Source organism: Purpureocillium takamizusanense, chromosome 2 (assembly GCF_022605165.1).
Source record: "Purpureocillium takamizusanense chromosome 2, complete sequence".
In the NCBI taxonomy this organism is placed as follows: Eukaryota; Fungi; Ascomycota; class Sordariomycetes; order Hypocreales; family Ophiocordycipitaceae; genus Purpureocillium; species Purpureocillium takamizusanense.
This window is the reverse complement of record NC_063069.1, coordinates 803132-815736: the sequence shown is the minus strand read 5'-3', so window position 1 is coordinate 815736 and position 12605 is coordinate 803132. Positions and strand designations below refer to the sequence as shown.

At 46.4% G+C, this 12605-nt stretch overlaps 3 protein-coding genes across 4 annotated transcripts; 2 read left to right on the top strand and 1 right to left on the bottom strand.

Annotated features, from left to right (window-relative positions):
• Nucleotides 1-546: 546 nt before the first annotated feature.
• Nucleotides 547-2214, top strand: JDV02_002063 (uncharacterized protein). Of its 2 annotated transcripts, XM_047983049.1 has the most exons (3): nucleotides 547-896; nucleotides 947-1660; nucleotides 1707-2214. In XM_047983049.1, the coding sequence occupies exons 1-3, from the start codon at nucleotides 776-778 to the stop codon at nucleotides 2171-2173; spliced, it is 1302 nt and encodes a 433-aa protein (XP_047839019.1). In that variant the 5' UTR covers nucleotides 547-775; the 3' UTR covers nucleotides 2174-2214. The 2 variants fall into 2 exon arrangements, with proteins under 2 accessions (XP_047839019.1, XP_047839018.1); XM_047983048.1 differs by having other exon boundaries at nucleotides 547-1660.
• Nucleotides 2215-10340: 8126 nt separating this feature from the next.
• JDV02_002062 (uncharacterized protein) lies at nucleotides 10341-11632 on the top strand (the record flags this gene model as incomplete). Its single annotated transcript, XM_047983047.1, has 2 exons — nucleotides 10341-10500; nucleotides 10569-11632. The coding sequence occupies 2 exons, from the start codon at nucleotides 10341-10343 to the stop codon at nucleotides 11630-11632; spliced, it is 1224 nt and encodes a 407-aa protein (XP_047839017.1).
• Nucleotides 11633-11929: 297 nt separating this feature from the next.
• JDV02_002061 (uncharacterized protein) lies at nucleotides 11930-12442 on the bottom strand (the record flags this gene model as incomplete). Its single annotated transcript, XM_047983046.1, has 1 exon — nucleotides 11930-12442. One exon carries the CDS (start codon nucleotides 12440-12442, stop codon nucleotides 11930-11932), a length of 513 nt encoding a protein of 170 aa, XP_047839016.1.
• Between the last annotated feature and the right edge of the window lie 163 nt (nucleotides 12443-12605).

Sequence of the window (12605 nt, the reverse complement as noted above, 5' to 3'; positions counted from 1 at the left end):
ACATTGTATAGTCTTCCTGCATGCTGCAAGAGCCATGGGAACTACTAGACATCTCCACCTCCCGCGAGGTGATGTCAGGAGCGTCTGGGGTCGAGCCGCGAGGGTTGCCAAGGACATTGGAGTTATACAAGACATTCTACAGTCTTGGAACATTAATCTCACCATGAAAATGCCTCGCGGTCCAGATAGGTCGTCACCCCCTCGTTCCGGGTAGCATCGCGCTCCCTGCCCACCGACGGCGCCGCGAGCCGTGCGCAGCACTCACGCGACTACATGTTGTGATACATGAACAATGAACGGCAAAGTCATAAGTTCCGATGCTGAATCTGGAATCTGGAGGTTACCAGCGGTCCTACGAAGTCCTTCGTACCGTGAGACAGGCTGGTAATGGCAATGATTAGGCTTTGAGGGAGCCATCCTTGCTGTTGGTGCGGTTTTGGAAGATATCACCACACATTGGCTTACGGGGACACCCCACTCTCCTTATTAAATGACGTGTCACCCCCATCTGGAAGGTGGATGTAGCCCCTCGCCCGCCTGCATGCAGCAATAGAGCCAGCGAAAGCATGCCGGACCAACAAATAAGAACTGATTCTCCTTCATTTCGTCTTGTTCTTTTCCTTCCTTTCGTCCATCACTGGAAAACAACACTTGCAACACTTGTACACGTCACAATTCTTGCCCAGACTAGTCACCATGAATCACGAAGGATTCGATCGACGTATGGACCTCGTCCGAGAAATCCTTTCCGCATTCGGCTTGGAGGTTTGTACTGATGGCTCGCGGCCTGACATTGACGTTCATTGCCAGCCACGACCTGCACAGTAGCCGGTGTTTGCGAACGTCAAGCGCTAATGCACCCGTGATTTCCAGGGCAATGAGATTACTCCTCTGGGGTATGACAAGAATTGCCCCTTTCCGTTTAACAATTTTATTTACAAGGCAGTTCTCACTTCACCCGCGACTGCGGAGTCTTTTATGAGAGCGGTGCACGGCCAGCAGCCATGCACCGTTATGCCTGCTGCGGAAGGGGTTGAGGCCGTTGTTGTGCGGCTGAGCAATGCGAGAGCTGAGGGCATGAACAATACCAATCGTGTCCAAAACGAGGTTGCGTCGATGCATCTTGTACGCGCTGCGTTGGCCCAGCTAGGCAATGACCATGCTGGCCTAGTTCCGGCAGTCTATGCCTGGAAAGCGGCCACCCCTACGTCACCTAAAGACGAAGCAGGCTTCGGATGGACGATCATGGAGTACAAAACTGGAGTACCGCTAGATGAGCATTTCAGCGCCGTTCCCTTGGAGGAGAAGCTCAACATCGTTGAGAAAGTCGCAGCCATATTCTCTGCTATTCAGGGGGTGAAGCTACCCCCTAATGTTACATGCCATGGCGGCCTGACCATTGGCAACAACGGGCAAGTTATGTCCGGTCAGGGAACCTTGCAAGAGATGAAAGGCGGCCCTTGGAAACACTTTGCGGAGTCTTGGGCGTTCAATATGCAGGGAAAGCTGAAGGAGGCAGACGAGAGCGAGGTAATCGGCGGTTGGACTGCCAATGGACTACGAAATATGGTGGAAGACTTCATCGTCTCTGGACTTTCTAGCACCCTCCGCGATGCAGAAGTGGACGCGACGAGCCTGGTTCTTCTTCACAAAGACTTTAGTAGGTGACTCGCCTAGCCCTGGGTGGTCTGTACTGATGGAAGCAGCCTTGAACAACATGCTCTTCGACACCGAAACAAATCGCATTTCTGCGATTCTTGACTTCGATTGGGCTGGTGTCGGGCATCCCTGTGAGGAATTTTTTACCTCACTTGTTGACTTGATGGGCACCACGCGGCCCATTTACTCCGAGGGGCTGCAGAACGCCATCTTGTCTGGCCATTTCCATGACAATTTAGCCGCGGACAGCGCCAGTGAGGAGGAGCGCGAGGCGTGGGAACTGGCCAAGGCGTGGGACGCTGCCCTCCTGAAACATGGAGCGATCCGGCCGAGCGACATCAAAGGCATGGTGACTCTCGAAAAGCTTCGCAGCTTGACCGATTTGCTGGCGCCATTTGAGCTTGCGAACAAAGCTATGCTGAAAAGACGGTCCGCTGTGGACATTGCAGCTCTGAGAGCCAGGACCGAAGAAGCAATTGTCAAGGGCTTGGGGCAGTTCAATTTCGGAGGATGATTCTCAGGCAAAGCAGTCTCATGCGGTCAAATTACTCTGAGAGATGTTTCTTTCGCGTTTTTGGGACTTGTGCTTGGGGTGGTGTGCTACTCCAATTGTGAATGAGGCTTCGACGCCTCCAGCAGCACTTCTGTCTCCCGTCCCAGCGTCATGGGTGCAGTCCTCATTCGATATTCGCAAACCAGGTCTACCGTGCAGCTTTTATACGCCACGATAGTCAATCCCCCTTGAAGCTCTAACAGCCATATGGGTCAACAGCCACCATCGCCTCCGCCCCCGCCGCCTCCTCCGCCGTCACCACCCCCACCGCCGCCCCCGTCGCCGCCGCCGTGATGTCCCCCACCGTCGCCCCCGTAAGACCCCCCTCCTCCTCCCCCGCCAGAATTCCACCAGCCTCGCGAGTTGTTGCGTCTTTTTCGCAGCTTTCCGCTGTTATCCGGGACCCACACAGGGCGGGGATAGTTCATGTACGCGATGATATCGACAGGCGGCTCTTCATATTGTCTCCGCCTGCGCTGTGACGGCCAGCACATGTCGGCCGTCTTGGGTTTGTGCTTCCGTAGTGGTAGGAGGTAAGGACGCTGCGTCACTGCACAGAATCTCTGTAGTGCACCACAAGAATTCGTAATGATTTTCGCAAAAAGAAGATGGGGCTCTCCATCTTAAGTAGGCGGGATACTCGAGGGTTGGCTAGGTCGCCTGACCATGCTGGGTGCGTGGTTAGCCTCACGTATTCCCAGGTGCCAAGCGTCCGGGCGCGAGGCTGAATCGACCCCAAACACATTCAATCGAGCAAGGCTTCCCAGAAAAGCTGAATACGCTATCGGGCGATCTTCACGTGGTCACTGTGCCCTGGATGTTGGCATTTCCAGATGCACACGTACCAACGTTGGAAGCTCTAGTCAATGTTGAATGTCAGTGGAAGCGTTTCTCGTAGGATACCGGTGCAGCGCATATGGATGTGCCCCGTCTAATGGCTCTCTATGCTTCAGCTGTGACTTTGCCACCGCTGCAATCACCACCAAAGGTGCCACAGCCACTTTCAGGGCCAGAGAGACTGGACCATGCTCCCGAGGCAGAGTAAACACAGAGACGGCTTTATAGCTAGAGAAAACCGGCTCTACGAATAGTACTACTCGATTTTAAAGCCCGGAACCTAGACTCTTTAGTCTGGGTCTTCTGGACCTATAAGGTTACTTACTTACTACGCAATGATCTATAAAAGACGAGGCTTGTTCTCTGCAATCCTGAATACACGGACGCCTAAGCCGTTGCCCTTGATAATGGTCATTTATTTATATATAAACGACAGAAAACCGCTGATAGCCGGCCGAGCTTAAACTCTTGCAGAGAACTCCATACAACGGCTACAGCTCTCTCCTTCGCTATAGAACCAAGAATGAATTGAGCGCAAGCTGCTCGTTTGCGTGGCATTTCGACCCTGGCCCAAGTAAAGGACGAAATGCTTATCGCCTGTGACAGTGACCCTATAATTTGTTAGATAGCGATCCAGGCGGAGAAACTAAACGCGGCTATCTATGTCGGACCCCATTGCCGGTGTCTACTTACGACTCGTTCGCCGGGGCGCTTGAGGCAGAAATTGCTGCAGCAGTGACCCTAGGGATCGCAAAGGTCTGTTAGCGTGCCGATTCCTCGTATCTTTCGTAGAGATATCAAGGAGTCTTTACGAGGCTACCATTTGGCTGGCACCTGGCGCCGAGTTTCTGGACAAGAAGTTGTATTAGCCCCAGGCAGAGAAGAGGTCTAGTTCAAACTATGAAGATGGCTTACGAGGCACTGTTGGGTCTCGGGATTCTCAGCAGCGCCTATGGGCTCGGCAATGGCCAGGCCGGCAGCCAGGGTCAAGATGGCGACAAGGAACTTCATATTGGGGGTCTAAAAAGAAAGATGTGGTTAAGCTGTCTTTGTGTGACTGTGCTTCTCCTATGGTAATTTAGGAAAAGATTGCTTGAGTCGTGGGAGTTTGTCCAGCTATAAATACCCGAGCCACTACAACAGCAGTCGAGATGAATTCCCCGCTCCGTCTCCCCTTTCCCTTTTTCGCATTAACACGAGAGAACGCAACTTTGTCGCCCGGCTGTCTGACACGCATTGTTAAAGTGCTCTCGAAGGTGGCATGACAGCCTGCCACATGTGTGATTTAGGCAATGATGTGCGGGAGTTTAATGCGACGGTGCAAGCCCTTCCCGTATCTATTGTATGTCTCTTGTCCAGACCACAAAATCCCTAACAATACTAAGAGATGTACTATATGGTGACGTTCACAGGTCCCAGCTAGGGGTGAGTCGTTACCGGGCAGATAGTTGGTGCTCATCTGCAGGGGTCCCGACTTACCATGGCCCTTCGTGGCGGACGCGATCGTATGTTTGAGCAAAGTCTCGCCGCAGACAGTGCATTTACATGGTCGTCCGCCACGGTGGGCCGAGTCCCCATATGACATTGCACAGTATGGCCTCTCCTAAAAGTTTTGGGGCACAAGGCACATTGTCAAGGGGCGTCCTAACGAGGGGAGCTTGTACTCCTGAGCGGCCGGGGCAGAAGAATAAGCAAAGCCCATGGACTGAAGTTGGGTGGCGGAATGTTACTATGACATAAAGTCCAGAGCTAAACAACGCAGCCTGAAGCCATACCCAGCTCTTGGCCTTGGCGCCTGAGGCTCTTTCTTTGCAACAAGTTCTGACACGTATGTGTCAATCTTGCGTTAGTTTTCGTCGTCACTTGTCAATCAGAAGATCGGACGTCGGGGTATGTCGAGGCACAATTGCAAATGGGGCAGAAAGGGACCTCATCCAGTATAAACATGAGATCGTGACTGAGAAGTGCTGTTGGGCCCTGCCTGACGTGAGGGCCTCAGTGAGTTCCTGGGAGATACAAGGTGCCGTCCACGTATCACCGTTCTGGACAGCATATCGACTAAAATACAAAATCCGTGTTGAACAGTATTTACAGCCAGCCAGCGACAGTGGAACGTCTGTTGCCTATTCGAACTCCATCAGAGGCCGTTGAGAGCTACGCACGCACAAGCTAAGTACTAAACACCGTACTTGCATTGAATCTCTTCAAGGCCAGCTTGAGGGATACTTCCGAGGGTCAGGCTGACGCTGCATACGTCCCCGATTGCAAGACCAGCAACCTTAAACACCCGTCAATGGAAGTTGCCAGGTGTGCAGCTATCGCGGGGTTTCTTGCGGTGCAAGCCAAAAGAGCACTGGGCATCTAGGTCGTTCACGACCATCGCCGCCTTGGAATCATGCGGCATCACACCGACGTGTCCGACCATCTCGTCACTATGACTTAAGATCCTTGCTTGGGAGGGAGCTCCGCCGGGAACTAGCCAATGAACGTCAGTACATGGCAAGGTGCCATTGAAATCTTGTCCCCCTTCCGCAAGCAAGATTTCCGTCAGCAACGAGCACAGTCCCGAACATTTCGGCTTTGGTCTCCAAGGCCACATGGTGCAGGCGTAAAACAAGATCAGGAGCGATCGATAACCCCAAAAGCACCCGACTGCTCACCGGCCAACGAGTGCTCGCCGAGCTCGTAATGCGACGAAGTGCTGTTACAATAATCTAGAGTCATGCTATTAGCATGACTTTTTGCTCGGTGCACGACCCGGCCTATTTTTTTCTAAGCCCCGCTCCGCCCCTTGAAGCTTTCTTATCGACCGCACCCCCTCGGGGACGCCTCCCAGAAATAAGAAGCTCTCGAGCCAGCTGAGGAGATGCTCCTTCAGGGACATAAACGCTGCTCCGTCGGCCGCCAGCACTCTTTTGCTACCGGAAAACTCGCCGCTGCGGATGAAATGGTCGGCCCACAGGTCACACATGTTGAGCGGCCAGCCATCTTGTATCACACAACGTCCCTCTCCCGTGGCCACTGCCCTTTCTACGATCCGTTTCGCGTACCATACATGCCTAGAGTGTTTATGCATTTGCGACTGCCCGATATTGTCCCTGCGCGCTAATGTGTTATGGTAGTTGTGGTATATGCTTCGACTCGTCTGCAGAAAGCTCATGGGCTTGCATTCTCAGATAGGGGCCAAGCTCGAAAGCCGCCCTCTCTGGACTGCCGTGTGCTTGTGGCAAACAGGAGACGTGTTCGAGCTCTTCTGGCTGCGACCTGGACATGTTCTGGGGCATATCCTGTAGCTCTTGAAGCCGTGGTGGCGGCGATAGAGACTTTCCCTCCACTAGAGCTATGAATGCGGACTTGTCTGCGTTCACTGGGCTTCTTTTGCGGTTAGCTCGTTTGGAGACCAGACCATGTCACAGGGCTAAGACAAGAAAGAGGACAAAAGCGACAGGTCCAACAACAGCACCTGCAATCCAAGCCTTCGACGGTGAATTTTGTGCGACGCCATCAGTTTCCGGTTGGCTTGGCACTGCGGTGAAAGTTAAATCTATAAAATGGGGTTGCACATGTTTACATTAGAAAGTCTGCAACATACCTGACATGAAAGGACTCTGGATCGCAGGGTCGATGCGGTATATGCTCCGGGCGTACGTCTGTGACGTGCCATAGAAGTAGTCTAAAGTGGAAATTTGGGCAATCTCAGTGGACGAGGGGACAATGGTTTGGGTTACACATGAGCTGCCCTCTGAGCCATGGCAGAGTGTCCCTGCGTTATGGCTCCCAACTAACCGTTCTGAATGGACACAGTATGTTATGAGGTCGACGTACCATATCAACGGCCCTACTTGAGCGAAGACCAGTTGCCCACTTGAGCATGCCGTAGGAATGGCGCATCGAGAGTACGTTACGGAACAACAAGCACCGAAAGTGCCAGAGACCGAGTGCGCGTTGTCGTCGTCAAAAAAGCCGAGTGACTGTAACGACACGGAGCGATAGTCGACCACTTCGTCAGCGCCAAGCTGTCTCGGCCAGGCAAGAGTACCGGAGCTAGCCAGGATAACCACCTGCCCACTAAGCGACTTTTCGTATTAAACAGCAGCACTGCTAACACCGCCGGCACCGCCTCGGATAAGGATGCGTTTACCATTTTGCAGATTTGCCTCGTTCGATAAAGCTCTGATTACGGTAGTGCTAGTAGCTAGTAAGGCGGCAGCTTCGATAAGTCCGAGATTATAGGGGACTCGAGCAAGTCGACTCTTAGGGACAGCAATTAAATCTATAAGAGTCCTAAACGTACTATAGGGCATAACGCCCTAGACTCTATTACCCGGCTTCTAAATCCCTATAGGACCTAGCGTAATAGCCTTAATTAAGCCTAAGAAGTCAACCCTAATAGTAGCTAGGAACTATCTACTTATAATTATCGCTAGCTTACCTTTATAAATAGGTAAATCGCTATTATTAATACTAGCCTTATATACCTTAATTAAGATATTACTAAAAGTAATAAAAGGGATATAAGTTCGCTTTATATATAATAATTTAGCTAGGCTAAAGCTAATATATATAAAGCTAAGTTAGTTTTAATATTAATTATTAGAATTTAATACTAAAAAAAGAAATATAAAAATATAAATAAGATTATAAATACTCTCTTTTAATATAAACTAAATAATAATTATTAAATTTAACTTATTTTACTTTAAGGAAATATTTATAATAAAGAATATTAAATAAGTTTAAAGTATTATTTAAGTACCTTTAAAATAAATATATAAAATTTTAAAGGCTATTATATATATATAATATTAAAGTTTAAAGATATTATATTAGTAAGAGAAGATATAGGAAAGAGCTATAATAGAGGGACGAAGGAAAGGAGGGGGGCTAAGAACAAAAATAGCTAGGGGTAAAAAGGGGTAACAAGGATAAGACTATAAGAATAGCTATAAAAGGGAAAGAACCTTCCTAGAAAGACGAAATACGCTACGCCTCTTTAGTTATAGCCGATAATACTTACTCTTTTGCCCCTACTTTATGCTTTAGATATAAGTATGCCTTATTAATACGAGTATCCTACGTTACCGCGGATTACCGTATAGTTTTATAAACTATTATAAATATAGATATCTAACGCTAAAGACTATTTAATTAGAGCTTAACGGATCTCTTATTATACTTATAGATTAGAATACGGGAGTCCTTATATTACGGTATACTAGGTAGGGATAGGAAGAGGATAAAGGGAAAGCGCTTTGCGGTTTAGTGTCTTTCTCGCCCTAATATAATATAAGAGTTTAAAGATTAGCTTTATTATATATACTTAAGGTTTAAAGAGTTAAGAGTTTAAAGATTAGTTTTACTATATATAATTAAGGTTTAAAGAATTAAGAGTTTAAAAGTTAAGTTTTATATATAAAAGTAAGGTTTAAAAAATTAAGGGTTTAAAACTTAGATTTTATATATAAAAGTAAAGTTTAAAGAATTAAAGGTTTAAAGATTAAGTTTACTATATAAAAGTAAGGTTTAAAGAAGTAAGGGTTTAAAGATTAGTTTTATTATATATAATTAAGGTTTAAAGAATTAAAGGTTTAAGATATAGGTTTTATATATAAAAATAAAGTTTAAAACTTTAAGGGTTTAAAGATTAATTTTATTATATAAAAGTAAGGTTTAAAGAAGTAAGGGTTTAAAGATTAGTTTTATTATATAAAAGTAAGGTTTAAAACTTTAAAGGTTTAAAAGTTAAGTTTTATATATTAATTAAGAGTTTAAAGAATTTAAGGTTTAAAGATTACTTTTATTATATTAAAGTAAGGTTTAAAGAATTAAAGGTTTAAAGATACTTTTTATTATATATAAGTAAAGTTTAAAGACTTAAAGGTTTTAAAGTTAGTTTTTATATATAAAAATAAAGTTTAAAACTTAAGAGTTTAAAAGGTAGCTTTTATATATATAAGTTAGGTTTAAAGATATAAAAGTTTAAAAGTTAAGTTTTATATATAGAATAAAGGTTTAAAGATTTATAAGTTTAAAGGTTAGGTTTTATATATAAAATAAAGGTTTAAAAATAAAGGAGTTTAAAAGATAGCTTTTATATATATAATTAAGGTTTAAAGATATAAATGTTTAAAAGTTAGTTTTTATATATAAAATAAGGTTTTAAAAACTAAATAGTTTATAAATTCTTTTTTATTATATTAATTTAATTTAAATTATTATATTAATATTTACTTTAAGTTATTATTTAATTATATAAAAATAATAAAATAAAGGATTATTAAGTAATTATATTTAATATAAAATAAAACCTTAAGTAATATATATAAGCTATATAATATATATTTTATAACTTTTATTATATTTAAGTTTTATTTTTAAAATATAAAAATATTTATATTTATATTTATTATATTTAAGAATTATATAAATAATATATATATTATATTAATATATTATATAATATTATATAGTTTATAATCTTAAGAAATAAAGAATAAAAAAAACTTTATAGGCTACTTTAAGACTATAATATTTTTACTCTTTAATTAATAATATTATAAAGTTCTATATTTAATACTTTAAAAATCGTAAATAATTAGCTATAGTCGTACTTAGCCTTATATTTATAGTAATATATAAGAGGTAGTAATATAATTAAGTTAGCGATAGAAATAAAATAAGGTAAGAGGTAGAAGTAAAGGTAGAGGTAAAGGTAGAGGCTAAGTTAGAGCTAGAGGTTATTAAAGGTAATGCCTAGCTTTAATAAGAAACGACTTTTCTTAAGGCTTTAAGCATTACGGCCGGGCTATACCGTTCGCTCCTTACCTATATTCTAATATAGATTATTATTGAAGTCTATGTCTAGAAGAGTGTAACGTTATGGGTACGCGAGTAAAGCCAAGAACGCACCCAGTTCCAGCCGCGAATCCCATTCCCACGTGCCTCCGTGCTCCCCTGCTGCATTTACACAAGCTTATTTTACTGTGGGGCAACGAACCGTAGATCACCACCATCCACGGTTGCATCCGGGCACTACGACAAAGTGTGATCTAGCACAGCGCCTTGCACCGGGCACGTTGGGCTGATGGGAGACGGGATGGGCTCGATTGCGCAGGCTGCAGCACTAGGACAGCTCGTTCTAGACGTGCCAAGAGAGCACCACTGCTGGGGCTCATATCGTAGTCCAAATGCTTTTTCTTGGCGTTTGCATATAATGGTGAGACTGCGTTGCGAGCGACTCGGAGCAATGCAGAACAAGTCACGAGAATTTACTCTGTAGTTTGTTGGCACAATGAAGTCGCTCGCTGTACTTGCGGTGTACTTGATCGGGTCGTCTCGGCAGGCAGCTGTGAGCAGCCGGCAAGCCAACAATGCGAATCTCCCTCCTCTCAAGTTCAACGCGGACGGGAAGTTTCAAATCACAATCTTCTCTGACATGCATTTCGGCATGTGTAAGTACATGACCCGGTGGCTTCGGACGCAACACCCATCGGTTTGCGTCACGCGCTTATACGTTCAGATTCTTGGCTTCCGCGTGGCCAAAAGGAAGACAAAAAGACCACCAAGGTCATGAACGACATCCTCGACTATGAGCGCCCTGATCTTGTCGTGATGAACGGCGACCTCATCAACGGCGACGGCACCTTTGCTCACAACAGTACCCATTATATCGACCAGATTGTCAAGCCCATGGTAGATCGCAAACTCACATGGGCTTCCACCTACGGCAATCACGACCACCAGCTCAACCTCCCAGCAAAAGGTGTTTTCGAGCGTGAGCATCTATGGCCAGGCTCTCGTACGCGCAGAATGGTCCCTGGTCTGGCCGCTGGCGTGTCAAACTACTACCTCCCAGTGTACCCAGCAACTTGCGACCCCGAGAAGGACGGAGACAAGTGCGCCCCGGAACTCCTCCTGTGGTTCTTCGACAGCCGCGGTGGGTACTACCACAGCAGTGTGGAAAAGACCCGCACTCCTCAGCCCAACTGGGTCGACGCATCCGTAGTGGAGTGGTTCAGGAAGACAAACGCCGAGTTGAAGTGCCGGTACCGCAAGATCATTCCCTCACTTGCCTTTTCCCACATCCCCATCAACGCCACAGACGCCGTTCAGAAGCACTGGGATCCGCGACGCCATCCAGGTATCAACGACGAAGTCGGTGTCGCCATGCAGGGCCAGGGATGGTGCCCTGAAGGAAAGCATGACTGGCCGCGCTGCAAGTATGGCGGTCAGGATGTTCCCTTTATGCAGGCTCTTTCAAAGACGAAGGGTATGATGGGATTGTTCTATGGCCACGACCACGGAAACACCTGGTGCTACAAATGGAACGGTGATATTGCAGGCATGCCGGTGCCAGGCAACGGCATGAACCTCTGCTTTGGCCAGCACACAGGCTACGGGGGCTACGGCGACTGGATCCGCGGCGCCCGCGAGCTCGTCATATCCCAGGACAAGCTCAAGGATCGTGTGTTTGAGTCCCACATGAGGCTAGAGTCGGGCGAAGTGGTGGGCTCAATCACGCTCAACGCCACCTACAATCACGACATTTACCCCGCCACTCCCAATCAGAAGACTTACTTGTGAGTTTCAAGACGCTCAGCAGTTTTGTAGAGGTGGCCAGTCGAAAAGGAACGGAGCCAAGGGCTTTTACCCTCATCAACGGTCCATCACAGGGCAAATCTCTTCGCGCAAGGAACCAAGCCCTGGCATGTCTACAACCGCTGTTTCTTATTCATACAGTCAAAGTCTTATAGCATAGAATAATGATCAAAATTCAACATAGCTTGATGTCATTCTTTTTTCTAGATGTTACCAAAAAGCTAAAGATCGCATCGCCTTCAACAAGCATAGCAGTGCTGTCACCGACATTAGCGTCATGATCTAGATGGCCTGGTTCCAGGCGATGGGCTGGTCCTCAAAGAAAAAGCTAGGAAGTCGAGGATTGACGCGGTTTCCCACCATGCATGCCGTGCCACTGCTCGCCTTGGCTCCTTGAACGACCTCATCGTACTTGTAAACCGCGTGGGGTATCTCTAGCTCTCGCATTTTGTCTTTCATGTAGTCCAGCGTCTCTTCGAGCATGATGGCCGTCACGCCTCCAAGCTTCGCGGCCATGATACACGCCGCCGCTGATTCAGACGTGAACTCAGATCTGGACTCATTGAACGCTTGCTCGAATTGCTCCATCGCGGTGACAACCGCATCGTGGCTGGGGTCAACGTGGGCCATGATGCCTTTATGCTTGCTCCCCAGCGCGATAATGTAGCCTCCGTCAATATCGGAGGCTCCGATAACTGACTTCTCCCCAAATTTTATCACCTTGACTTCGTTGAGTCCTACAATGACAGCTTGGCCTTGCATGCTGGCAATCTGAATTTTGTTGTAACGAGGCATCTTGGGCTATTTCCTTGCGATTTAAGAGAATTTGGGCGTAGAACAGGCTCGTCTGGGACTTGGCTTTCTTTACTCAACGATCTTGCAAGCCAACTTGGCGTTCAACTGGCAGGTGCTAAGATTAACTTTGACGGTTATGCTGTTGTTGCTCACGAAGTTTACA